General features: G+C 68.1%; 1 protein-coding gene across 1 annotated transcript in view; it reads left to right on the top strand.

The window, feature by feature from the left end:
* The window catches only part of COL5A1 (collagen type V alpha 1 chain), a 99,806-nt gene that overhangs the window by 60,131 nt on the left and 12,721 nt on the right, over positions 1–26,954 (top strand). Inside the window, 32 exon segments of the mRNA XM_079790842.1 lie at positions 1,732–1,785; positions 2,732–2,776; positions 2,875–2,928; positions 5,627–5,671; positions 6,066–6,119; positions 7,059–7,112; positions 10,341–10,394; positions 11,209–11,316; positions 13,039–13,128; positions 13,223–13,276; positions 13,944–14,051; positions 15,298–15,405; positions 16,269–16,322; positions 16,450–16,503; positions 16,598–16,705; positions 17,518–17,571; positions 17,658–17,765; positions 17,943–17,996; positions 18,635–18,742; positions 19,207–19,260; positions 19,527–19,580; positions 20,741–20,794; positions 21,703–21,756; positions 22,288–22,395; positions 22,475–22,528; positions 22,607–22,660; positions 23,429–23,536; positions 24,030–24,083; positions 24,955–24,990; positions 25,445–25,498; positions 26,295–26,550; positions 26,649–26,761. Of these exon segments, the coding sequence (XP_079646968.1) occupies positions 1,732–1,785; positions 2,732–2,776; positions 2,875–2,928; positions 5,627–5,671; positions 6,066–6,119; positions 7,059–7,112; positions 10,341–10,394; positions 11,209–11,316; positions 13,039–13,128; positions 13,223–13,276; positions 13,944–14,051; positions 15,298–15,405; positions 16,269–16,322; positions 16,450–16,503; positions 16,598–16,705; positions 17,518–17,571; positions 17,658–17,765; positions 17,943–17,996; positions 18,635–18,742; positions 19,207–19,260; positions 19,527–19,580; positions 20,741–20,794; positions 21,703–21,756; positions 22,288–22,395; positions 22,475–22,528; positions 22,607–22,660; positions 23,429–23,536; positions 24,030–24,083; positions 24,955–24,990; positions 25,445–25,498; positions 26,295–26,550; positions 26,649–26,761 (2,421 nt within the window).

Genomic DNA, 26,954 nt, shown 5'->3' with positions numbered 1-26,954 from the left:
CCTCTGTCCACGTGCACAGCGAGGGGCTCTCCCCTCTGTCTTATGTGCACAGCGTGGGGCTCTCCCCTCTGTCCACGTGCACAGCGTGGGGCTCTCCCCTCTGTCCACGTGCACAGCGTGGGGCTCTCCCCTCTGTCCACGTGCACCGCGTGGAGCTCTGGGTGACATGGCTAGATCTAGGGCTCCAGGTGGTGGTGATTTGCATTCATTTCTGACTCGGCAGCCGAGCGCTTTATTTAGCGGTGTTCCGGAAGACAGCAAAACGTGACAACAGGTGCAGTGAGCAGTGTCCCAAGTGAGAGTCACACGTTGTCACCAGTTAATCTTAGATGTAGGTGTTCCCTTTTCTCCCAAAATACCAGCTCTTTGAAGACACGGCCATGTGAGAGGAGGGTGTGGAGGGAGGGAGGAAGGGGAAGCACGGTTAGGACTCAGTTATGGTTTTTAGGTTTGGAGTCTTTGAGATGCTTAGGAAATGTTCATGAAGTGGATGGCAGGTAGATGGATGGGTGGGTGGGTAGATGATGGATGGATGATGGATGGTGGGTGGATGATGGATGATGGATGGTGGATGGATGATGGATGGATGATGGATGGTGGATGATGGATGATAGATGGTGGATGGATGGATGATGGATAGATGGATGGTGGGTGGATGATGGAAGGTGGATGGATGATGGATGGTGGATGATGGATGATAGATGGTGGATGGATGGATGATGGATAGATGGATGGTGGGTGGATGATGGAAGGTGGATGGATGATGGATGGATGATGGATGGTGGATGATGGATGATAGATGGTGGATGGATGGATGATGGATAGATGGATGGTGGGTGGATGATGGATGATGGATGGTGGATGGATGATGGATGGATGATGGATGGTGGATGATGGATGATGGATGATAGATGGTGGATGGATGGATGATGGATAGATGGATGGTGGGTGGATGATGGAAGGTGGATGGATGATGGATGGATGGATGATGGATGGATGGATGGATGGATGGATGATGGATGGATGATGGATGGATGGATGGATGGATGGATGGATGATGGATGGATGGATGGATGGATGATGGATGATGGATGGATGATGGATGGATGGATGGATGGATGGATGGATGATGGATGGATGGATGATGGATGATGGATGATGGATGGATGATGGATGATGGATGGATGATGGATGGATGGGTGATGGATGGAGGATGGATGATGGATGATGGATGGATAGATGGATGGATGATGGATGGATGGATGATGGATGGTGGGTGGATGGAGGATGGATGGATGGAGAATGGATGGATGGATGGTAGATGGTGGGTGGATGATGGATGGTAGGTGGGTGGGTAGAAGGTGGGTAGATGGTGGGTGGATGGGTAGTGGATGGTAGATAGTGGGTGAATGGTGGGTGAGCGGGTGGATGGATGGTGGGTGGATGATGGATGGTAGGTGGGTGGGTAGTGGATGGTAGATGGTGGGTGGATGTTGGTTGGATGGATGGAGGGGTGTGGATGGTGGGTGGATGGAGGGTGTGTGGATGGTGGATGATGGATGGAGGGGGTGTGGATGGTGGGTGGATGGTAGGTGGTGGGTGGATGGATGGTGGGTGGATGGTGGATGGAGGGGGGTGTCGGAGGCGGGGACCGGGACAGGCGTCCCCGCGGCTCTCAGCAGAGCGTGCGCTGGCCCAGCCTCAGGCTCCCCCCCCCTCCCTCTCCTTCAGGGCTCCATCGGATTTCCTGGATTTCCCGGCGCCAACGGAGAGAAGGGTGGCCGGGTAAGGACAGCTGGCCGCGCGGGCGGGGGCTCTGCTGCGCTGAGATCTGGTGGGTTTGGTCCGGGCGACTCAGCAGGGGGCCCGGAGCTCCGGCTCCTTCCGGACGGATGGTCAGAACCGGGAACAAAACCCCGGAGGGCCCGGACGTGGTGGAGGGACGGGGCCTGTGGGCCGTGACTCCACGTGCCTCGGGGAAGCTGCCTTTACCAGACTTTACGTCGTTGCTTCTGGAATCGCCCCCCCCCCCCGGCCCCACCCCAGCGCCTGTGCTTCCTGAGGTTTAGGAAACGCGAAACCCCATGTGAGCCGCAGTCCCTGAGGAGAGATGGGGCGCCGGGCGGGGGCTGCGTGTGAACCACGAGGGGCCGGCCTGCGGCCGTTTGATGGAACGGCTCACGCCCTCCCTGGGCGGAACACGTCCTGTGGGAAGGGCTGGCTGCCTCCTCTCGTGCAGTAACGAGTGCTGCTCTGGCTGGAGGGAGGGGGAGGGAGCGGGAGGGAAGGGGAGGGGGGCAGCTGCTTGGAGGAGAGAAACCGGTACCGGTACTGGCTGAGCATCCCTCGGACCTCAGCACGCCTCCGCCCCCTGCGGGAGGGAGCGCCGCTCCGGGCTGAACCTCCCTGCGAGTCTCCAGTTAAAACCAAGACAAGGGCCGGCCTGGCTCCGGGCTGAGCACCGGCCTGTGAACCAGGAGGCCAGGGTTCGATTCCGGTCAGGGCACAGGCCCGGGTTGCAGCTCGATCCCCAGTGGGGGGCGTGCAGGAGGCAGCCAATCCATGGTTCTCTCTCCTCATGGATGTTTCTATCTCCCTCTCCCTCTCCCTTCCTCTCGGAAATCAATAAAAATGTATTTAAGGAAACAAACACCGAGACGAGGCCCCTGATAGGAGAGGCCGCCGCCCAGGCGGTGCTGGCCACGGACTGAGCCCCCCTCTTTTATTCCAGGGCACCCCTGGGAAGCCGGGACCACGGGGGCAGCGAGGCCCGACGGTAACCGCCCCCCTTGGGGTCGAGGGAGCGCGTGGTGGTGGGGGGGGGAGGCGGGCTTGGACGGGGGTGAGCTGACCTTTCTCCTCTCCCCTCTGCAGGGTCCCCGGGGCGAGAGGGGCCCGCGGGGCATCACCGGGAAGCCGGGCCCCAAGGTACGTCCCGGCTCCTGCGGCGGCCGCCCTACCCCAGGGGGCGCTGGGGGTCCTCGGGGCCCTTTTCATGCGAAACGAGACCAAGAAGGACGTTTTGGGGGGCATTTCAGAAGGAGCTGGTCCCCCCGCAGCCTTTGGACAAGTTGGGTCGGATTGAATCGCAGGCTGTGGCCGGGCGGCGGCGAGGGGGGGCGCGGCCAGAGTTGGGGCCCCCGCGGGAGGCCACGCCCCCTTCCACCCGGGAGGCTGTTCTGGTGAAGGGGTGGGAGCTGCCGAGAGGTCTTTGCTGGGAATCTAAAGGGAGCTCTCGCTGCCCGGGGAGGGCATGACCCCCCCTCCCCCCCCAAAGAGCGAGGGGCGTGGACAGAGCTCCAGGGGCGTGTGGTCCCAAAGCGCATTCCCGCCGAGGACTGGGCCCGCTCTGCGCCCACGCACTGCCCTCGGCGACCCCGTGGGCTGAGCTCTGGGTGCCTTGCTGGTCCCCGTGCCCCCCTGGCAGAGCTGCAGCCGCCAGGGCCCTGCACGGGGGGAGGGGGAGGGGGAGGGGGCGGGCGGCCCTGTCTCCTTGGTTGGGCTCAGCCTCTGTCCCACAGCGGGAGGCTGTGCCCCGGAGCGTCACAGCCTGTGACAGCAGCTCATTGCCCGCTGTGTGTAGAGGACCAGGGCCCAACGCTCTGCTCTGTACTGAGAGGGGGGCGGGTGACGGGGCACGGGGGGGGGGGCGGGTGACAGGGCACGGGGGGGGGCGGGTGACAGGGCACGGGGGGGGGCGGGTGACAGGGCATGGGGGCGGGTGACAGGGCACGGGGGGGGGGCAGGTGACAGGGCACGGGGGCGGGTGACAGGGCACGGGGGCGGGTGACAGGGCACGGGGGGGCGGGTGACAGGGCACGGGGGGGGGCAGGTGACAGGGCACGGGGGCGGGTGACAGGGCACGGGGCGGGTGACAGGGCAAGGGGGCGGGTGACAGGGCACGGGGGGGGGGCGGGTGACAGGGCACGGGGCGGGTGACAGGGCACGGGGGCGGGTGACAGGGCACGGGGGCGGGTGACAGGGCACGGGGGGGGCAGGTGACAGGGCACGGGGGCGGGTGACAGGGCACGGGGGGGGGCGGGTGACAGGGCACGGGGGGGGGGCGGGTGACAGGGCATGGGGGCGGGTGACAGGGCACGGGGGGGGGCAGGTGACAGGGCACGGGGGCGGGTGACAGGGCACGGGGGCGGGTGACAGGGCACGGGGGGGCGGGTGACAGGGCACGGGGGGGGCAGGTGACAGGGCACGGGGGCGGGTGACAGGGCACGGGGCGGGTGACAGGGCAAGGGGGCGGGTGACAGGGCACGGGGGCGGGTGACAGGGCACGGGGGGCGGGTGACAGGGCACGGGGGGAGCGGGTGACAGGGCACGGGGGGAGCGGGTGACAGGGCACGGGGGCGGGTGACAGGGCACGGGGGGGGCGGGTGACAGGGCACGGGGGGGGGCGGGTGACAGGGCACGGGGGGGGGCGGGTGACAGGGCACGGGGGGGACGGGTGACAGGGCACGGGGGGGGGCGGGTGACAGGGCACGGGGGGGGCGGGTGACAGGGCACGGGGGGGGCGGGTGACAGGGCACGGGGGGGCGGGTGACAGGGCACGGGGGGGGCGGGTGACAGGGCACGGGGGGGGCGGGTGACAGGGCACGGGGGGGGGCGGGTGACAGGGCACGGGGGGGCGGGTGACAGGGCACGGGGGGGGGCGGGTGACAGGGCACGGGGGGGGCGGGTGACAGGGCACGGGGGGGGGCGGGTGACAGGGCACGGGGGGGGGCGGGTGACAGGGCACGGGGGGGGCGGGTGACAGGGCACGGGGGGGGGCGGGTGACAGGGCACGGGGGGGCGGGTGACAGGGCACGGGGGCGGGTGACAGGGCACGGGGGGGGCGGGTGACAGGGCACGGGGGCGGGTGACAGGGCACGGGGGGGGCGGGTGACAGGGCACGGGGGCGGGTGACAGGGCACGGGGGGGGGGCGACAGGCCACGGGGGGCAGGTGACAGGGCACGGGGGCGGGTGACAGGGCACGGGGGGCGGGTGACAGGGCACGGGGGCGGGTGACAGGGCACGGGGGCGGGTGACAGGGCACGGGGGGCGGGTGACAGGGCACGGGGGGGCGGGGTAACAGGGCACGGGGGGCGGGTGACAGGGCACGGGGGCGGGTAACAGGGCACGGGGGCGGGTGACAGGGCACGGGGGGCGGGTGACAGGGCACGGGGGCGGGTGACAGGGCACGGGGGGGGCGGGTAACAGGGCACGGGGGGCGGGTGACAGGGCACGGGGGCGGGTAACAGGGCACGGGGGCGGGTGACAGGACACGGGGGGGCGGGTGACAGGGCACGGGGGCGGGTGACAGGGCACGGGGGCGGGTGACAGGGCACGGGGGGCGGGTGACAGGGCACGGGGGCGGGTGACAGGGCACGGGGGGGGCGGGTAACAGGGCACGGGGGCGGGTGACAGGGCACGGGGGGGGGCGACAGGCCACGGGGGCAGGTGACAGGGCACGGGGGGGGGGGTGACAGGGCACGGGGGGGGTGGGTGACAGGCCACGGGGGGCAGGTGACAGGGCACGGGGGCGGGTGACAGGGCACGGGGGCAGTGACCTGGCCGTGGCAGAGGCTCCGATCAGACCGTTATAACAACATCCGTGCCTTCCCTTGCTCCCGCCAGGGCAACTCTGGAGGCGATGGCCCGGCCGGCCCGCCGGGTGAACGGGTGAGCACCCACCTTCCCTGCGGACCTCGGGTGGCCGGGGAGAGGGGCCGCTGAGGTCCAGGCGGGGGGAGGGACCGCCGGGCCCGGAGCCCGGTCCTCTCTGAGGGCGGCCCTGTCCACGTGGCCTGGTCTGGGGGGCGGGGGGGGTGGCTGGGCCGCTGGGAGCCGAGCTGCTCGAGGGGCCTTGCCCTGCGACCGGCCCCTGGGCCCCGACTGGACCTCCGTTAGGCCCTGGTGGGGGTGGGGGTGGGGGGGGCTAGAGTTGATGGAGCCGAGGTCGGGGGATTGCAGGAACTGGGCCTGTGCATAGAGCAGAACCCCGAGGCCTCGGGAGGCCCCCCCACTTGCTGGCGAGGGGCTGCCTGACCTCACACTGGCCCTTCTCTGTCCCCAGGGACCCAACGGACCCCAAGGACCCACGGGCTTTCCTGGACCCAAGGGCCCCCCTGTAAGTAACACGGGGTTTTCTGGGGCCCCACACGGCCTCCACATGGGCCATGGGTCAGCAGGTGGGAGCCCCCGGGCGGGCCGCAGCCACTCCACCTGCCCCTCCTGCGCGGGGGGAGCCGCCTTGGGAGGGTGGACCCCTTTCTCCTCTGGGCCGTGGACCTTCCTGGCCGGGTCCTGCGTCAGGTCCTGGGGCCACATCACCAAGTACCACAGCCCCGGTCGCTTACACAGCCAGGAGCTCCCCACCCTCCGGCGGCCGAAGTGCCATCTGGGGGTACGCAGGCTCACTCCTGGGGGGCTCCGGGGGCTCCCCCTCGCCCCGCCCCGGCCCCTGGTGCTGCTGGCAACTGGGCTCAGAGGCCGCCCCTCCGTCTCGCCCTCATCCCCACGGGCCTCTCCTGTGGCTCCCACGGGCCTCTCCTGTCGCCATGTCGTCCGAGCTCGGTTTTCACCAGGACACCGGTCACCGGCCAGGCCCGCCCCCGCCCAGGCTGCCCTCGCCCTGACCCGAGGACATGAGCAACGCCCCTACCTCCAGCCGAGGCCCCTCCCGGTCCCCGTGGCTGGGACTGTGGGACACTGTGTGGGGGGCCCAGGTCCACGCGGGAAGGGAGACCCGTCTAGCAGGGGGATTTTGCCTAACGGGGGCCCCGTGGGGCTGACCTCTGACCCTGACAGGCCTGGGGCCTCGTGCACCCGCGCCTCCCACGGGCTGGACCTCAGGGAGCTGCTGACGGCTCCCTGCCTAGTTCTCCCCCCCCACCCCCCCCGGGAGTGAGGGTGGCAGCAGTGTGACCTCGGGTTCGAGGGGACGATGCCAGTGCCAGGCTCCTGCGTGGCACCCGGTCACCCTGACCGGCGGTGACCTCCTCGGAAAGGAAGCGGCGCTCGCTGCGGCTCCTCAGAGCTGAGCGCCGTCCCCTCTGCTTCTCCCCAGGGCCCCCCCGGCAAGGACGGGCTCCCGGGACACCCTGGCCAGAGAGGCGAGACCGTGAGTACCGCTGCGGGGGCACGGGCAGGCCGGGCCTCTCCCCACGCCCGCACGTGGGCACGCCTCGCCGCCTGCCCGCTTGGGGGAGGGTGTCAGCCTGGGAAGGCCCCGAGGTCCGCCCTCCGACCTGGGGTGAGGCCTGTTGGGGGAGAGCCCACGCAGGCCAGCCACACGTGACGTCTCTGTGCAGAAGGCGGGCGACCGCGCCAGGTCAAAGGTCACACGTAAAGGCCACGGGCACACTGAGCCTGTGCGGCCGCCTCCTTTCCCCCCGAAGAACTCGGTGCAGCGGCTCGAGCTGCCGCTCTCTCTCCGGACGCAGTGGGCTCCCCAGGGCCGGCTGCTGCTCGGCTATTTCTCGCTGTAAAACCCAGAGAAGGTCCTGGTCGGTGTGCTCAGTGGTTAGAGCATCGGCCCGGGCACTGTAGGGTTGAGGGTTCGATTCCCAGTCAAGGGCACGTACCTGAGCTGTAGGTTCCATCCCCCTGCAGGAGGCAACTAATCAATGTGTCTCTCACATCGATGTTCCTCTCTCTCTCCCTCTCCCCCTTCCTGCCTCCCTCCCACTCTCTCTAACAATCAATGGGAAGAATATCCTCAGGTGAGGATTACCAAAACCTAAACCAACCAACCAGAAACCCAGGAGAGGGCGGTGGGCCTGACACCAACGCTGGCTGTCCAGCCGGGTCCTTCCGGCCACGGGGGCTGACCACGGGGGCCTGGAGGGCCCTTCACCCGCGTGCTGCTGACCAGCGGCCGGGCCATCAAGGCTGACCTCCGACCTTGCCCTGCCTTTAGTGATGCCCATTGCCGGCTGGGCCATCAAGGCTGACCTCCGACCTCGCCCTGCCTTTAGTGGTGCCCATTGCGGGCTTGGCATCTGGAGGGCGAAGGGCCCTGCCATTCCAGTTGTAAGAGAAGCAGGAATGTCCTGCCCGTGAGCCATTTGGGATTCGGTCCAGCTTCACGCTGTGTCCACGGTAGACGTGTCCCAGCAGTGGGTGTGGGAACACCGTGACCTTGAGCTCACCAGTGACCTTGAGGCTCCGGGCTCAGCCGGTTCAGGACTCGCAGGGCCGGCGAGCTCCGTGTGGCCGCCCTCGGGGGGGGGGGGGGGGGCTGGGGGGGCGGCGCTCTCGTCTCTCTCCGCAGCCCCTCCCGCGGTGCGTTCTCTGCGGGCCCAGCACACGCGGGCGGCCTCCTCCGCGGAGGGCGGCTTTGATGCGTGTTTAATCTGTTCCTTGGTGCCGGCTTTAAAAAAAATCCCTCTGTCTCTCTGGCGCGTTGTGATGGAACCTTATTTAATCGTACCTTCCCCTGCGCTCCGCGGCGTGGTGGCTGATAAATGGAAATTGCTTTGCTCTTTGGTTTATGAGAAAAATGAAAACACTGCGCCGGAGCTGTGCGTTTCCTCTGATGCCGCGCCGAGGAGCCCGGCGGGTTCGCAGAGCGGGAGCCTCCCTCCCGCGGGCTGTTCTGGAGAGAGGCTGGCAGGGCGGGTTCCCCGGAGCTCCCTGCTGCCTCTGCCACGCGGCCGCCCGTAGGCGCAGGACACCCGCTCCAGACCCCCCCGACGGGGCCGCCTCCGCGGGGAGCCCAGAGGCCTCCTGGGCGCGGCTTTGTTCTTCCTTTAAAAACGGAAGCAGCCCTGGCCGGTGTGGCTCAGTGGATAGAGCTTCAGCCTGCAGACCGAAGGGTCCCGGGTTCGATCCCAGTCAAAGGCACCTACCTTGGTGGCAGACTCCTCCCCGGCCCGGGCCCTGGTCCGGGTGTGTGTGCAGGAGGCAACCATTCGATGTGTGTCCCTCCCATCGATGTTTCTCTGTCTCTCCCTCTCCCTCCCACTCTCTCTGAAAATCAATGGAAATATGCCCTCGGGGAGGATCAACAAAATAAAAACAAAAACAGCAGCAGACACGGTCACTTCTCCTCCCGAATGTGAGCCCAGCCCCCTTCTCCGTGAGGGACGGATTCCCTCCTCCGCAGCACGGGGACCCCGACCCAGGACCAAGCCGGGGCTTTCTTGCTTCCACGCCCCCCGGGCCCTGCCCTCCTGGCCCACTGAGCAGGGTGCCCTGGAGCCGTCAGCTCCCGTTTCTGACCCTGTAAGCGCCGCCTGCAGCCAGCTGGGCCAAAGCAGGGACCCCGCAGAAATGCGGAGGCCGAGCCGGCGTGGCTGAGCGTGGCGTCGCCGGGGCCTGCCCGCGGCCTCCCCACAGGAGAGGGAGGTTGCGTCCGTGCCCGTGTGCAGGCAGACACGGGAGGTCCTGGGGACGCGAGTCGCTGGCACACGCACGCTGCGCCCAGAAAGACCGCGCTCCTGGTTGAGGACGTGGAGGGGCAGCTCGAACCCCGCCCCGCACCTGAGGCGCTTGCGGCGTGAGCAGGACGGTCTCCGCGGGGTCGGTAACGAGGCACAGCCCAGCGGTCGCGCCCGGTCCAGCTCTGGACGCTGGAAACGGCATCAAATCTGCCCAGAAAATGACACGTTTAGTGACGTTATAACGATGAGCAGTTTTTAAACATCTTTTTATTGATCCAGAGAGGAAGGGAGAGGGAGAGAGACATCCATGATGAGAGAGAATCAGGGATCGGCTGCCTCCCGCACGCCCCACACTGGGATCGAGCCCGCAACCCGGGCCTGTGCCCCGACCGGGAATCGAACCACAGCTCCTGGTGCCTGGGTCCACGCTCAGCCACGGGGCCGCGCTGGGCGGGCAGATGAATGGTTTTATTTTTATTTTTTTAAATTTATTTTATTATTTTTTAAGACATTTTTTATTAACTTCAGAAAGGAAGGGAGAGGGAGAGAGAGAGAGAAACATCAATGATGAGAGAGAAGCATCAATCGGCTGCCTCCCGCACGCCCCACACTGGGAATAGAGCCCGCAACCTGATCATGTGCCCTTGACTGGAATCGAACCCAGGACCCCCCAGTCTGCAGGCTGACACGCTATCCACTGAGCCAAACCAGCCGGGGCGGATGAACGGTTTTACAACACACCCCTCCGCACAGGCATAGGAGGGAGCAGCGTGAACCTGCCGAGTCGGCTTCATGGCCTTCGTGAGCCCACGCAGAGGCGGAACGAGGAACGGGTCCTCTCGAACGAAGGGGGACACGTGGGGATGGGACCGGGTGGGGGACAAGCCCCGTGGGAACCGCGCAGGCTGGGGGGGAGCGGGGGTTTGGGCCACTGCGGGCGTCTCAGCGTGCGACTCTCTTCACAGGGTTTCCAAGGCAAGACCGGCCCCCCAGGACCCCCGGGCGTGGTCGGCCCTCAGGTGAGACGCAGCGTCGTCCCCGTGTCACCTGCGCACGTGCGTGCAGACACACACACACATGCACACACATGCACGCACGTGAGAGGGCCACCCAAGGCTTAGGGCCAGCTCCCCAGGATGCTGAAGGGGTGGGTCCTGCTCGTAGACACGCTAACGTCTGGCGATGCTGGTGAGCACCGGACACGTGCTCCGTGCAGGCAGCCGATGGCGGGACAGAGGGGCGGGTCTGGGGACTGTCACCGTGAGCCAGGCGGGCAGAACGGAGGCCCTGCCCGAGGCCCACAGGCAACGGGGGCCAGACCAGGCGGGACCCGTGTGCCCGCGGCCTCGCTGTGGCGCCCACCGCCGCCTGCTCCTGGGCCTGTGGTTCTGACGCTTCCCGATCCGAGGGGGGGGCGGGCGGCAGGACGGGTGGCTCCGAGCGAGAGGCAGGGCCGGCACCCTGTGCCCTGGGACGTCCCCACCTAATCGGCAGGAAGTGAGACACTGACCCGCCACAGCCACGGGCTGCGGGACACGTGGCCGAGCCTCTCCCGTGGCCGACGTGGCCGCCCTCACTGCCCTCGTTCCCCTGCGACTCCCGGGAAGCAGCCCCAGGGCGTGGCGCCAGCCCCGAACACACCCTCCCAGTTTGCCTTGGGCTCCTCCCCTGGGTTGTGACCTGAAGGGAGACTTGCAAACCCACCTGAGGGCGAGGGTGTGGGCACGCCGTGGCCCTCGGCACCACAGCCAGGGCCGTCCTTCGACTGAGGAGCAGGAGGGGGCTCCCCTGGGCATCCCCTGACATGTGTGGCTGATGCTGATCTTCCCACAGGGTCCCACAGGAGAGACGGGCCCGATGGGCGAGCGTGGCCACCCCGGGCCCCCGGGCCCCCCGGGTGAGCAGGGCCTCCCGGGCCTCGCTGGGAAAGAAGGGACGAAGGTGAGTCGCTCAGACCTTCCACGCCAGCCCGGCTTTCCCGCGGGGTCATTGCCGTAGGGGTCTGTTTTCTCTGCTCTTCGCTGATGGAGGCGCCATTTCTGACAGCCCTCCCCCCCTCCCCCCGCCCCGTGCCAGCCCACTGCCCTGACCCTGACCTCAGCCCACTGCCCTGACCCTGACCTCAGCCCACTGCCCTGACCTCGGCCCACTGCCCTGACCTCAGCCCACTGCCCTGACCTCGGCCCACTGCCCTGACCTCAGCCCACTGCCCTGACCTCTGCCCACTGCCCTGACCTCAGCCCACTGCCCTGACCCTGACCTCGGCCCACTGCCCTGACCCTGACCTCAGCCCACTGCCCTGACCCTGACCTCGGCCCACTGCCCTGACCCTGACCTCGGCCCACTGCCCTGACCCTGACCTCAGCCCACTGCCCTGACCCTGACCTCGGCCCACTGCCCTGACCCTGACCTCGGCCCACTGCCCTGACCCTGACCTCGGCCCACTGCCCTGACCCTGACCTCAGCCCACTGCCCTGACCCTGACCTCAGCCCACTGCCCTGACCCTGACCTCGGCCCACTGCCCTGACCCTGACCTCTGCCCACTGCTGCTTGATTGGAAAGGGGGTGGGCTGAAGGGTCTGGGATCCAGCCGTCCTTGCCCTCCTGCCTGGGGCAGGGTCTGTCCCCAGCTCCTCCCCACTGTCACAGCTGCTCCAGCAACACACGGAACGCCCTGACCCTGCGGTGCCTGCGTTTTCTGGAAAGCGACCCTTTAAACAATCCCCCACGCGAGGGACCAAAGAATAAACCCTGACGGCAGAGGAGGGCGCCTTTCTGTCTCCCCCCCGGCCCTGGCTCTGCGTCCCTCTGTCACGGGGGGCCCCCGCCAACCTGGGCGCCCGGGGCGGGGGGGGGTGGGGGTGGGGGGTCGGAATTCCTGTGGATTCGCATAAACATGCGCCGGCCGGCCCTTTTCCGCGTTCCTGTGAGTGACACGGGAATGTAAGCTCTCCAGCCTTGTATACGGCCACACGCAAGGGCGCCAACTTAATGATAAAGTCAAGTACCGCCAGGGAAGAAACACTGAGAACATTACGTGCACGTGTGTGTGTGTGTGTGTGCGTGTGCGTGTACATGTGTACTTGAATACACACGTACTCGGGAAGTGGATGTGTGTGCGCGTGGCCTATACGTGGATGCTGTCTGCGTGGGGAGCAGCAGGTACAGGTGCAGGCCCGTCACGAGGAGGCCTCTCCGAGCTTGGGAAGGAGGGGAAGGGCAGGCTGGTGTGGAGACCCCCACGCTCCATGTGGGGCCCCAGAGACCGTTCCGGAAGAGCTCGCAGCTTTAATGCACCGTGAGAAGGCTCAGGCCCGGGGTGCCTCTGCAGAGTGTGGTTTGGGGCCTGAAACAGAGGCTTCGGTGCGGCCTGCCTGTGGGCGGTGCTCCCAGCCCTTCCCTGTGGGTGCCTCTGAGGACCCCAATCCACAGGAAGGCAGACCCGGCGGGTCAGCTCCGTCCGGCCCACGTCCCCAGAACCACACCCAGCGGCCCGGCCACGGGCCCCCGGCGCCGGCGTGGGCCACGCTCCAGGGTGCGGAGCTGCCACCCAGCGATCCAGCCAGGACTCCGGTTCCTCTAAAACCACGCGCCCGGACGTCCCACCTCCCGCAGCACCCGTGGCCCCGGCCCTGCTCACCCACCTGTGGCTCTGATTTCAGGGGGACCCAGGCCCCGCCGGCCTCCCCGGGAAGGACGGCCCCCCAGGACTTCGCGGCTTCCCCGGGGACCGAGGGCTCCCAGGTCCAGTGGTGAGTAGGGGGCCGGGCGGGGACGGAGCGGACACTGCCCAGCCTGGGGCGCCCTCCCCGCCGTGCCCTTGACCCCGATCTCGACGCTTTGCAGGGAGCACTTGGACTGAAAGGCAGCGAGGGCCCCCCAGGCCCGCCGGGCCCCGCGGTGAGTGTGGCCCCCAAAGCCTTCCCTGTGCTCTTGCTCAGAACCCGCCCTGCAGGGAAGACGGGTCCCGCTGTGGGTCCTCAGAAGGCCGTGGCGGAGGAGAGGGCGGGGGGCGGGGGGTGGACAGGAGCTTGTCCGGCGTGGCAGCGGTGACGGAGGACCAGTGGGGACCGGGCAGTGGAGAGGGAGGCTGAGTGGCTGCCTGGCACCTGGGGGGGCGGGAGCAGCCTGGAGGGAGCGGACGGAGCCCCGTGGCCTCTAAACGTGGGCTCCGGGGTGGGCTGTCCGCACGCCCAGGGCCGCCGAGGCGGGGGGGGGAGGGGGGGAGCCCGCACAGGTGGGAGGGCCGCCCCCAGAGCCGGGGGCCAAGGTACGCTCACCTGCTGCCTGTTAAACCAATGGTCATCCCAGGAGGCTCTTAAAGGGGACGTTCCCAGTCACGGGTGCGGGGAGCAGGCATGTGCTTGGAATTATGGGAGAGAGGCCGTTACTGGGTCGCGGGGCAGAAACGCAGAGCCGCAAACGCAGGACCAGAGAGTCTGCGGCGGCACCAGGGAGCCCCTGTGGGCCCGGAGCGGGGGGGGGGGGGGGGGGCGGACCGCGGTGCTTGAGGGAGTCTGTGCCCCTGGGGAGCCTGAAAATGGACCCCTTTCTTGCCCCGCCCCAGGGATCCCCGGGGGAGAGAGGTCCAGCCGGAGCTGCCGGGCCCATCGGAATTCCGGGGAGACCCGGGCCCCAGGGCCCCCCAGGGCCGGCCGGGGAGAAAGGAGCGCCTGTAAGTACCACTCGGAGGCCCCGGGGACCCCGCAACCCCTCACCTGGGGGTTCCCACTCACCTGGGGGTTTGCAGGATGGGGGGGGGGGGTTGGGGTGGACCTCCAGGTGAGTGGTGTGCGGGTAAGTGTGTAGGACCAGCTGTGTCCTGACTGGGGTCCGGGGGCGGGTCCCTAAGTTGGCCAGGTTCTTTCATGGCGTCTCCTGAGCGGGAGGGTGCTGGGCAGCTCCCGGCAAGATCATCCTGGCACGCTTGCGCGTCTGTGCCCGACACGTGCCGGCACAGGGGCTGGGAGTGTGTCCAGAGTGGGCCGCCCAGGCTCTGGGGCCCCGTCGGGGCGCCGCCCGCTGTGTGCACGCCGGCCCCTGCCTGTGGGCGTTTGGGACGGGCGCTCCCGTGGTTGGCCGGGGGCAGGTGTGGAGGGAAGAGGGGGGACGTGTGATGGGAAGATAAGAAGCCTCTTCTGGGCCCCGGTCACCCCCGTCCCAGTGACCCCACGGAGACCCCCTGCAGGTCAGTGAGGTGGAGACGCTCAGTGGGAGCTGGGGGGGCGCAGGCAGGAAAGGCTCATGCGGGGAGCACCCTGTCACAGGGCCGGCAGCATTTAGACCCGACACTGAGCGTGCCCACCAGTGTGCACACCCTCATGCTGTGCATCGTGGAGGACAGGGGTGCCCGGCTCAGGAGGGAGTGTTCCCGCCGCTCTGCGTGACGTGGGCACTGGTGGGAGTGAGTGACGAGCGTTACCGAGTGCAGTTGCCAGGAGGAGGTTTCCCCCATAAGGTTATGGGGAAAGGAAGACTGTGTGTGTGTGTGTGTGTGTGTGTGTGCACGCGCGCGTGCATGTGTGTGTAATGTGAGTGGGTGGGTGTGCACGTGTGTGTAATGTGTGTGTGAGTGTGTGCATGTGTGTTTGGCAGGGCGGGTGTGGGCAGAGAACCGAGGCTAATGAAGTTGCCGAGGCTGGAACTCGGCCCTCCTGGTCTCCAGGCTTAGGGGTCCCGCACGGGGGTCTGCTGGGCCGAGTCCTGATCCAGGCTCTGCTGCTCACCACCGGTGCCCTCAGTTTCCCCTCTGTACAAGCAGCCCTCCCAGGATGGTGCGGATGCCGCTGGGGAGCGGGTGGCGAGGGCGGCCTCAGCGAATCTGCTGACGTCCATAGGACAGGCCCCGTCACTGCCCGCGTCCTGCCCGGGCCTCCCGGGCTGAGCTGACGCACGTGTGACGGGGGTCTTCTCTCCTCCAGGGCGAGAAAGGCCCACAAGGCCCCGCTGGCCGCGATGGTCTCCAGGGTCCGGTGGGGCTCCCCGGCCCGGCCGGCCCTGTGGGCCCCCCCGGAGAAGACGGAGACAAGGTAAGGAGAGCCGAGGCCCCTCCTGCCCGAGCGGTGCGGCCGCTGGCCAGTGCCCGGAGGCCGGGGCAGGGCGGCCACTGAGACCAAGGGGCTCCAGGGGCAGGGCGACCCGTGTCCGCCCCCCGAGTTCAGGGGGGTTTCGGAACAGCTCGTGCATGCGTGGGGATTAGCGAGATCAGCGTTCCCTTTTACTCAGGAGACGTCCTCATAAACATTGTAATTTATCCAGGAGCTCGCGGGGGCTTAGAGCCCGCTTCCCTCTCGGGCCGCGTCCATGTCGCTGGCCGGGAGCGAGCGGGGAGTTCACGCCCCGAACGGAATCCTCTGATTCCCCCGGTTCCCTGAGCGGCTGGTCACGGCCCCCGGGAGGATTAGCCGCCCGCTCGGCAGGGCCGCGGCCTCTGATCGATGCTGTGACCGAGGCCGGCGCTGGGAGTTGATACATCGATTCCCACGCTGTGCCTGTGGCGCTGGCGGCTGATGCATCGTTTAATGAAGACACTGGGTTCAGCATCCGAGATGGAGCCAGCCGCCCACAGGGACCCGGGGAGACGGGGTGGCTCTTTGCGGGCGTGGAATCGAGGTGCCCGCTGTGGTCAGACAGCCTGACAGGCGGAGTAAATGTTTTCGTTGGGATTTGACCGCCGTTTCCCGTCGGCTCAGCGTCCGTACGGCGTCGGCTGGGGCCTCGTCCCTTTCAGCTCTCACGTTAAAAAGGAAACGTGACGGACACACGGAAGCGGCTCCTCCCGGGATCCCTGGGGAGAGGCGGTTACTCGTAGTCGCCGAGATACGTGAATCCTGGGGAGCAGATGAGACCCGAATGATTTGGGGGCTGACGGGTCCCCCGCTTCTTCCCACAGGGAGAGATCGGGGAGCCGGGGCAGAAGGGCAGCAAGGGCGACAAAGGAGAGCAGGTGAGGACCCCGCGGGCGGCCACGGGCGGGGCTGGCGCTGAACCCGGACGCCCCCGCCTGCTCTGCCGGCCTCTCCCCGGGCCGCAGCTGTGGCTCCAGAAGCAGCCGTGTCCGTCTGTTCCCACAGGGTCCGCCCGGGCCTACGGGTCCTCAAGGCCCCATCGGACAGCCGGGCCCCTCGGTGAGTGTCTGCGGTCCAGGCCGCTCCGGCCCCCGGCCCCCCCAGCGGTGGGCAGCAGGACGCAGGCCTCACCCCGCCCACCGTGTCCCCACAGGGAGCGGACGGAGAGCCGGGGCCCCGGGGCCAGCAGGGCCTTTTCGGGCAGAAAGGGGACGAAGGCCCAAGGGGGTTCCCCGGGCCCCCTGGACCCGTGGGGCTGCAGGTAACTGGGGAGTGTGGACGGCGGGGTCCACTTCCGCGGTGCCCCGCCCTGCTCTGCCCTCCTCTCCCCTCCCCGGCACGCCTCCCCTCCCCTCTGTCTTTGTGAGAATGGGGAAACCAAGGCTGGGCTGCAGGGCCTCCCGGGCTCCCCACACGTCGGAATGGCTGCACCCTCCCACAATCCCAGGTGCGCCTGCATTGACGTTAGCCCGTGACGTCTACTTCCGTGGCCATAGTAGACACATGGAAAGTGCCGGTAAATTGTGAGGAAACGCACACACCTGGGGACGCCAGCTGCACACACGGGGCACATGTCATGGCCACGCCTTCCACGTGTGCGTGTCACACACACAGATGCACACGGGTGACTTTACTCGGTTTCTGCAAAGTGGAGTCCCGTCGTGTGTGGGGGGCTCGGACCCAGCTCCCCCCTTCCTTGCCCGTCACGTGTCATGCTGATGCCATTAAGTGTCCTCCGATCACGGCGGGGTGCGTTTGCCTCTGAGACCGTGGGGTTTGGGCGCTGCGCCGTGTTCCGGCGCGTGGTGGTGGCAGGATTAGCCCACACACTCGCTGCCGTCGGCTCGCGGGCCTCCTGTTTGGGGAGGTGCAATGAGCCCCTGGCCATCCCCCTTCGCACATTTCTCTCCTTCTTGCCTGGGCCGCTCGGAGGCCGAGTCACGGGGGTCCCCGTGTTAGCGATGGGCTTAGACGCACATCCCGAGGCCCCGCCCCGGCCGAGCGGTGCCGGGAGCCAGCCGCCGTGGGTGCGGGCCAGGCCGCGCCGCCCTGCTCACCGCCTCCTGTCCGCAGGGTCTGCCGGGGCCGCCGGGAGAGAAGGGCGAGACGGGCGACGTGGGCCAGATGGTAAGTGTGCCGGGACATGGCCGTGGCGGCGGCTTCCCTTTCGGTCAAGTCGGCGTTTCTCCGTGTCCAACCCTCTCCTCTCCTAGGGCCCCCCCGGCCCCCCCGGCCCCCGAGGACCCTCCGGAGCGCCAGGTGCTGACGGGCCGCAAGGTCCCCCCGGAGGAATAGGCAACCCTGGAGCGGTGGGAGAGAAGGTGACCGCGCCCCGACGCCACCGGGTCCCATGAGTGTGTGCACGTGTGTGTGTGCGTGTTTGTGTGTGCACATACGTGTGTGCATGTGTGTGTGTGTGTGTGTGTGTGTGTGTGTGAGAAGAACCCGGGTGTTGGAGCCACTGCTCTCGGCCCCACGTGACCGTGTTTCCTCCTCAGGGCGAGCCTGGAGAAGCTGGCGAGCCTGGCCTTCCCGGAGAAGGGGGCCCCCCGGTGAGTGGTGGGCTGGGGGGCACGGTGCATGGGGGCGGGGGGGCTCCCGCTCTGCCTCGGTGCGCCCATCCAGGAATCAGAGCCACAGGTCCTCTTGGGCCTACCTCACGGGGTGCTGCAAAAAAGGGTGCGCGTGTGTGCATGTGTAGATGTTTGTGTGCATGTGTGCACACGTGCATGTGCATGTGTGGGGGTGCGGGCAGATGTCAGCACATGTGACTGGCGGCTGCCAGTGGCAGGGTGGTCGTGGCGTTCGGGCCCTTCCACAGGCTGCGGCCACTGCGGGCCGTGTCCCCTCCTCAGCCCCGTGAGGGCGCCAGACCCTGCGGTCAGATGTGAACTCCCTCAGGCTGCTGGGGGGTCTTTGGGGCCCAGGAGGCGGCTGGTGGGCAGAGGTCTCCTTGGCATCCAGCTGCTCCCCCCCCCCGTGAACCCCAGAGAAGGGGTCCCTCGGGGTCCGTGCTGTCCACCGTCTAGTCCAGGGCCGGTCCCGCCCCGAGAGGCAGTCGCAGCCTCAGTGGCCCCAGAAAGCCAGTGGCTCCTCAGGGAGCTGCCCAGCCCCCTCGGCCCAGCCCCCACCCCCACCCGGCCCCGCGGGCCCGCGCCTTGCCCTGGGCTCATGGTGCCCTTTCCCGCAGGGACCCAAAGGCGAGAGGGGGGAGAAGGGCGAGGCGGGCCCGTCTGGTGCTGCTGGACCCCCCGGACCCAAAGGCCCGCCCGGCGACGACGGCCCCAAAGGCAGCCCCGTGAGTAGCTGAGACGCGGCGGCGCCCGCGCCCGAGGCTGGGCCGGGGCTCTGGGCCCCGTTCCTCCCGCATCGCGGGTCCCGGGAAGCCTCTAGGTAGAGGTCCTCACCCCGACCCCGAGCCCGGGCAGGGAGCTGAGCGGGCAGGGAGTGTGCTGGGATGGCGCCGTGCCCACAGGCCCACGTCCCCTCCTGGCTCAGCTCAGGGAGGCTCCTGAGCTGCACGTTCGAGAAGCCAGGTCCCAGCCGGGAGCTCAGACGGAAGGGATGGCCTCCGGGGAGCCACCCGCCCCCGGAGCGTGTGGGGCTTGGATGATGCCCAGGAAGGGCTCCCGGGGCGACGGGCGCGGCCCTCAGAGGCCAGGCTGCTCCAGGGGAGGCGGTGGGGCGGCCTCACGCAGCGCCGGCCGGGCAGGTGCGCTGGGCCGGGGCTGAGGGCCTGCACGTGCTCCTTCTCCGTTCCAGGGCCCCGTCGGATTCCCCGGAGATCCCGGTCCCCCCGGAGAGCCCGGCCCCGCGGTAGGTGTTGGGGCCCTGAGCCGTCCGTCCCCACGATGCTGACCTGCCTCTGCAGCCCGTGCTTTCTTCCCGGGGGGGGGGGGGGTATCCGTGAGCTCCCCCTGGGGCACGGTGCCCTCCCCAGGGGCATCCATCGGGGGGTCAGAGGCAGACGCGGTCCCCACTTTTGAACGGGCTGTGTCCCGCCCCACTCGATGGGCTTGGATTTGGGGGGCGGGACTCGGGTGCCGTCCGGAGACTGAAGGAACTTGCTCTCGTCCCCACAGGGTCAGGATGGTCCCCCTGGTGACAAAGGGGACGACGGCGAGGCGGGGCAGACGGTGAGTGCGCCGTGACCTTTGGGGTCCGGGTGGAGGGCGTCTGTGGGTTCTTGGGATTTGCAACTTGCTTTTTTTTGTTTTAAGCTTTTATTGATTTTAGAAAGACAAGAGGGAGAGAGAGAAACATGGATGTGAGGGAGAAACACCCATCAGCTGCCTCCTGCACGCCCCCCACTGGGGATCAAGCCCGCAACCCTGGGCCTGTGTCCTGACCGGGAATCAAACCGTGACCTCCTGGTTCACAGGTCGATCGATGCTCAACCACTGAGCCACGCCGGCCGGACGCTTTGTTCATTTCTGACCAAAACCCTAACCCAGTTGGCTTGTGCCATTGATCCTGACCATGATGGGGTGCGGCTCCCTCGTGGGGTCTGGAGAGCATGGACCCTTCCCAGGAGGAACATGCTCTCCGTCTTGCCACTGGTTTGCCCACAAGGGAGCCCGTGACCTGCCCAGAGCCGCCCAGGAGCCTCAGGGGAAGCTTATTTTATTTTTAAATTCATTTTTATTGATTTCAGAGAGGGAGGGAGAGGGAGAGAGAGATACAAACACCAATGATGAGAGGGAATCATGGATCGGCTGCCTCCTGCACACCCCACACTGGGGATCGAGCCCACACCCCGGGCATGTGCCCTGACTGGGAATCGAACCCGGGACCCTTCAGTCCGCAGGCCGATGCGCTATCCACTGAGCAACCCGGCCAGGGCAGAGGCGGCTTACTTCTGCTTGGCCGGTCCTGTCTGTCCTGGAAGGGGCTCTTCCCGTCGCCCCTGGGCGGAGCACACTGCGGCCCCTCTCACCCCGAGAGGGTTTGGAACATGGTTTCCAGCCGCATCTCTGAGGGCGCTCAGGGCCCGAGTCCCGCAGCTCCCCGCCCCCGCCTGCGCCCTCGGGGCATCACTGCCTCCCCCCGCCCCCCCCACCCCCCCATGCCGCCACGTCCACTTCCAGCAGGCGACGCTCACAGGCGGCGAGCCCGTCACGGGGGTCCAGGGGGCGGGGGGCGGACAGGGGATGGGGGCGGGTACATCAGGCCCCGAGAGGGGGGTCAGGGTCGGGCTGCCAGGACACGGGCTCCGCGTGTTCTTCCGGCCTGAGCCCCGCCCAGCCCCCGTGCCTCCCGCAGCCGACCGACCCCCTCCTGTTCTCTCTGACTCCAGGGATCCCCGGGCCCCACTGGCGAGCCGGGCCCGTCTGGGCCTCCGGGAAAACGGGTAACGATTCTTCCTGCACGTCCTCCCGCCCGCGATCTGCAGCAGCTCCCCTCCCTGGGGGGCGGGGGGGGGCGCCCGGCGCTGCAGGAAAGTGCTCCTGCGTGAGCGAGTCCTCCCCTCGGCTTCCCGCCGCGGCCGGTGCGCCTGCGCCTCTGAGGAGGGCTGACACCAGCACGATGGCTGCTGGGGGACAAACACCCCAAGGCTGGACCCCCTCCCGGCCAGCCTCCGAGAGGCAGCGCAGGCCGCCGGGCGGCTCCTGCACGTTTAGTGATCGGCCTTCAGCTGCTGCAGAAACTGAGCTGCAGGGTGTGGAACCAAGAGAGGGTGCCCCCTCACAGCACCCAGAGCCCCCCCATAGCACCCAGAGCCCCCTCACAGCACCCAGAGCCCCCCCATAGCACCCAGAGCCCCCTCACAGCACCCAGAGCCCCCCCTCACACTCACAGCACCCAGAGCCCCCCACACAGCACCCAGAGTCCCCACACAGCACCCAGAGTCCCCACACAGCACCCAGAGCCCCCCTCACAGCACCCAGAGCCCCCCTCACAGCACCCAGAGCCCCCCCCACTCACAGCACCCAGAGCCCCCCTCACAGCACCCAGAGCCCCCCCTCACAGCACCCAGAGCCCCCCCCCCACTCACAGCACCCAGAGCCCCCCACAGCACCCAGAGCCCCCCTCACAGCACCCAGAGCCCCCCCTCACAGCAGCCAGGGCGCCCCATGCTGACCCGGGGCCTGCTCCAGGCCGGAGCCACTCTGGCTGCATCTGGGGGCCTGCATCCCACTGGCCAGGGGCCCAGGGGCGACCCCCATGCCCCTCCCCGCCCAGGCCTGTCCCCTGCAGACCCTCCGCTCACTGGGACCCGCAGCCCCCTCATCCCCGTGTGTTTCTCTTCTGCTCCAGGGTCCCCCGGGGCCCGCAGGCCCTGAAGGCCGACAGGGGGAGAAAGGAGCCAAGGTGAGGAGCCGCTGCCTGCGGGGGGCGGGGAGGAGGCGGCCTGGGTGCGGGGAAGTCCCGGAGGCGGGCGGGGCTGGGGGCCTGGGAGCTGGACGCACTGGGCCTGCCCCAAAGGGCGGCTCGGTGGTGGCTGGGGGCACTGGGCACAGGGTGCTGGCACCAGGGTCTGTCCCGCCAGGCCCAGCGCGGTGTGGCCGCGGGCCTGGGTCCGGCCTGGGCCACCTCAGCTGCTCACCTGGGAGGCGAGGCCGTGCCGGTGCCCCGGGGGCTGAGAGGGCGGGATGCGGCCGCCCTGCAGCCAGCACACGCGTGGGGCCGCCGGAGCTGCTGGAATCGCAGCAGCTGGCGTGATCCCTGGGGCTGGGAGCCCAGCTGGCTGGCGAGATGGGGGAATGCCAGGCGGCTTCCATAGAAACATGGAAAATTGGGCGCCCCGCCCCCCGGGATATCCGGGGGTGTTGGGGTCTGAGCAGCGTCTGGGCGGGGTGACCGCGCCCTGATGGGCCCATGCGCTCGCCTTGCCGCCCGCAGGGGGAAGCCGGCTTGGAGGGTCCTCCTGGGAAGACTGGCCCCATCGGCCCCCAGGGGGCCCCCGGGAAGCCGGGGCCTGACGGCCTGCGAGGGATCCCCGGCCCTGTGGTGAGTGACCGAGGCCTGGCGGGGCGGCGTGGGCACGGGTGGGCACGGGGCAGCTCACACGGAGCCGGCTGTGTTTCAGGGTGAACAAGGTCTTCCAGGATCCCCAGGCCCCGACGGCCCCCCCGGGCCCATGGTGAGTGACGCCCCGGGGAGCCCCCGGCAGTGGTGGAGGCGGGATGGGGAGAGAGCCTGACCCACCCTCCTCCCGCAGGGCCCCCCAGGACTCCCCGGCCTCAAAGGAGACTCTGGCCCCAAAGGGGAAAAGGTAAGGGGCATTCGGGGGCCGCGGGACTGGGACCCGGGGCCCCTCGCACTTCGTGGCTGCAAACGCAACAAGCCTGCACCCTCCCCCGCCAGAGCCTGGGGTGGGCACCCGGGCACGGGGGGGGGGGGCCAGGGGAAGGGCATCGGGGTCCGAGGAGCAGAGGCCCGTGGGGACGCGGTCTCCCGCCCCTCTCACAGGAGGTGGGTGGGGGAGGGGGGGAGGGCCTCATGCCCTCCCATCAGGAGTGGTTTTCTGGGCGAACGTTCATTTATCTGTAAATGTCAAGCTCACTCAGGAGCCCGATGACAGTGGAGAGAGGGCGGCGTGGGGCTTCCTCTCTCCACCCCACACCCACCCTGCCCCCCACACAACGAAAGCTGGAGGATCCCTTCCAGAACTTTCCGCCGGCTCATAGAAAGCCGGCAATCTCACTCGAACCCATGCAGAGGATTTACCTTTAAAAGCAAAACCGTGAAGCAGCGATCGTGTCCGCGAGAGCCTGGCCCCCTCCCTCCACGCCGCCCGGTGCTGTCCCGGGTGTGTTCACCACGGGAACGGGCAGGAGGCGCCTGGACAGGGTTTTCCATGTCAGACCCGCTGTCGTGTCCCCGACTGCCCTCCGGGCTTCTTTCCATTCGGGAGACGTCAGCTGGTGGCGCCCGGGGTGTGGCGTGGCGTGGCGTGGCGTGGCGTGCTGCCCCGTCTCACCGCCCCGCGTGGGACCTGGGGCTCTGCCACGGCGCTGCCCTCACGCCTTGGTTCCCGCAGGGTCACCCGGGCCTGATCGGACTCATCGGGCCTCCGGGCGAGCAGGGCGAGAAGGGCGACCGCGGCCTCCCCGGCCCGCAGGGCTCCTCCGGCCCCAAGGGAGAGCAGGTGGGTGACGGCCCAGCCCGCCCTCGGGTGGCACAGGGCACAGGACCGCGGGCTCTCTGTGCCCCAGGCAGGTGCTAAAGCAGGGCGAGGCCGCCTCTGTCCCTCAGTGCGGACGGGAGCGGCCGGAACCCAGCGGCGGCCCTGACTGCGGCCCGGGCCCTGTCCACAGCGCGGCGGCCACGCGGGGACAGACATTCCCCCCACCTCTCTGCGGGGCCTCCAATCCGGCTCAGGGGCCAGGAGGTGGTGGGCTCTTCTCAGCCTGGGGACCTGGGGACCTGGGGGGACTTGGGACCTGGGACGGTCGGCCTCCTGGCTGGAGTCAGGCCCCAGGCTCCACGTGGAGGGGGCTGCCCTCTGGTGTGCCGACCGCTCAGGGTCGGAGGGCAGCTGGGCGGGGAGATGTGGGCGTGGACCTGGACGTGGCTGTGTGGGTGGGAATGAGGCTCGGTACCCCCTCACCCTGATAACGGCATTTTCTGCTCCTTTACAGGGGATCACTGGTCCTTCCGGCCCCCTCGGCCCCCCGGGCCCCCCGGGCCTGCCGGTGTGTATCTGGGAGGGTGTGATCCCCGGCTGTTGCTGGGAGAGCAGGGAGGGGGGTCTGGTCTGGGCCCCTGTGCAGCTGGGAGTCAGGACAGTGAGAACCGGGATTGGGGCCCGGAGGGATCCTCACTCACTCCCCATGGGGTTCCGAGCGACAGGCACAGCTCTGCTCAGCCAGGATTTGTTTTTTTAACGATTGTTTCAACTTTTAAAATTTTTAAATATATTTTTTACTGATTTCAGAGAGAGGAAGGGAGAGGGAGAGAGAGATGGAAACATCAATGATGAGAGAGAATCATGGATCAGCTGCCTCCTGCACGCCCCACACTGGGGATCGAGCCCACAACCTGGGCCTGTGCCCTGACCGGGAATCGAACCCTGACCTCCTGGCTCCTAGGTCGATGCTCAACCACTGAGCCACCCTGGCCAGGCCGTACCCCGTATTTCAAAGTCGTTCCCGTTGGCCTGGAGCCGGTGCCCACCCATCCCCATCAGCCTCCGCGCCCACCCGGGCCAGGGCCTGGGTCCCCATGGCCAGCGGGCCCCCGGCTGATGCCAGCCTGGCTGGAGGGCACGGCGCCAGGGTCTGGGCCGGCTCGCCCTCTCGCCCTCGCCCTCCGCCGCCTGCGTGTGATTCCGGCTGAGGGGGGTGGGAGCCGACCCTGGTGACAGGACACTCCCCACCTCTGTGTGGGTGAGCACAGCCACACCCCCCACCTCCCATCCCATGAGTCCAGTGCAGGCTCCTGGGAAGGGGGACATGGGGCGGGAAGGGGTGACGACCAGGCCCGGCCCAAAAGGAGCAGGTCAGAGGTGGGTGCCCAGGGGGGAGGGGCCTCCTGCTCGCTAATGCTCCGCCCCCCTCTCTGCAGGGTCCTCCCGGTCCCAAAGGTGCTAAGGGCTCCTCGGTAAGTGGGGTGCACCCTGCGGGCCCCCCACCCAGGGGAGGGGTGTGCACCCTCATGGGCTCCCCACCCGGGGGAGGAGTCTGCACCCTCATGGCCCCCCACCTGGGGGAGGGGTGTGCACCCTCATGGGCCCGCCACCCGGGGGAGGGGTGTACACCCTGCATTGTCCCCACCCTGGGCCCTGCACACCCCTGACTCACATGGGTCGCGCCCCTCTCCTGACCTGTCCTGAGCTCACCCCCAGCCTGAGGGGGTGGCCGTGTCTCTGCCCAACAGAAAGCACCTAGTCCCCCTAAGTTCCCATCTCGGGGCTATGGAGGGGCGAGGGGAGCTGTCACCTCCTTGCATGTTAGACCTGCCCCTCGGCCCCCACACGGACTGTCAGGGACCCCAGGGAGTCCGGGTCCCCGCAGGCCCCGTGGTCAGAGCTGGTTCTTCCCCCCCCACCCCGCAGGGTCCCACTGGCCCGAAGGGTGAGGCAGGCCACCCAGGACCCCCCGGCCCACCGGTGAGCAGCCTGAGGACGTGGAAGCGGGGGTGGGGTTCTCCTAGCGCCGAGGGCCCCGTGGGAAGATGTGTCTGTGCCGTTCCATTTCCAGAACAACGTTGTGGAGCGTGACAGTGGCAGGGCGGGGCCTGTCCCCGGGAGGAAGCCAAAGGATGTAACCCAGGCGGGCTCCCTGGGAGAGGCAGAGAGGGAGGGATGGACAGAGGGAGGAGACGGGAGATAGAAGAAAGCACGTGTGTGTGTGCACACATATCTGTGTGCATGCCTGTGTGTGCGCATGTGTGCATGCCTATGTGTGTGTGCATGCGTGTGCACGCCTGTGTGTGTGTGTGCATGTGGGGTGGGCGCAGTAGACAAGGTCTAAGGCACAGGCAGCGCCCCCTTTGTCAGTGCAGCCTCTGGATGCCTGTCCGTGGCTGGGCCTCCTGACACAGCCCCAGGAACACAAGGCTCGGGCCTTGCCAGCCTCCTGCAGCCCCACTGTGTGCAGCCCACGTCGGGCGTTTGAGCCTCGCTGAGGACAGACTCGGGAACACCAGGCCTGGGGTGTGCGGCTGAGGGCTGGCTGCAGAGACGGACATGGGCGGGGCCGGCTGGGGCTGGAACCGGCCCCTGGGGGCACCAGATGCAGGTCATAGGAGGGAGGTGCTCGGTGCAGACGAGGCCCGGTGGAGACGGTGTGGAATGTTCCAGAGGCAGGGGAGAGGGAAGAAGGAGTACTGAGATGGACCGGTGTGTGCGACCCAGGGCCCGCCCGCCCTGTCCTGTCGCACCCACGCCGCCCCCTCCCCCCCAGGGCCCCCCGGGCGAGGTCATCCAGCCGCTGCCGATCCAGGCGTCCAGGATGCGGCGGAACATCGACGCCAGCCAGATGCTGGACGACGGGGAGGGCGAGAGCTACACGGACTACGCGGACGGCATGGAGGAGATCTTCGGCTCGCTCAACTCGCTCAAGCTGGAGATCGAGCAGATGAAGCGGCCGCTGGGCACCCAGGAGAACCCCGCCCGCACCTGCAAGGACCTGCAGCTCTGCCACCCCGACTTCCCCGACGGTGGGGCGCGCGGGCCGGGCAGACGGGGCTGGGTGGGCACAGCGGCCAGGGCCCCCCTGGGCACAGTCCTCACACTCCCCCTCCCCCTCCCCCCGCAGGCGAATACTGGGTGGACCCGAACCAGGGCTGCTCCAGGGACTCCTTCAAAGTTTACTGCAACTTCACGGCCGGGGGGGCCACGTGCGTCTTCCCCGACAAGAAGTCCGAGGGGGTGAGTGCCCGCCTGCCTGCCCGCCCGCCGCCCTCTCCGCCAGAGGTCCGGCTCACTGGGCAGCTTTAGGAACGGAAACTGGCCGGTTTCTCGTCGAGGTTTGCTCTGAGGTCGCCATAAGGGGCCGTGGGGTTCTTAGCCATGAGATGGGGCTGCAGCCCCGGGTTTCGGAAGCAGACGGACGCAGACTCCT

This window comes from Cnephaeus nilssonii (assembly GCF_951640355.1).
Source record: "Cnephaeus nilssonii genome assembly, chromosome: 14".
Taxonomy (NCBI): domain Eukaryota; kingdom Metazoa; phylum Chordata; class Mammalia; order Chiroptera; family Vespertilionidae; genus Cnephaeus; species Cnephaeus nilssonii.
The sequence above is the reverse complement of the archived record's forward strand: the minus strand, read 5'-3'. Positions and strand labels throughout refer to the sequence as shown.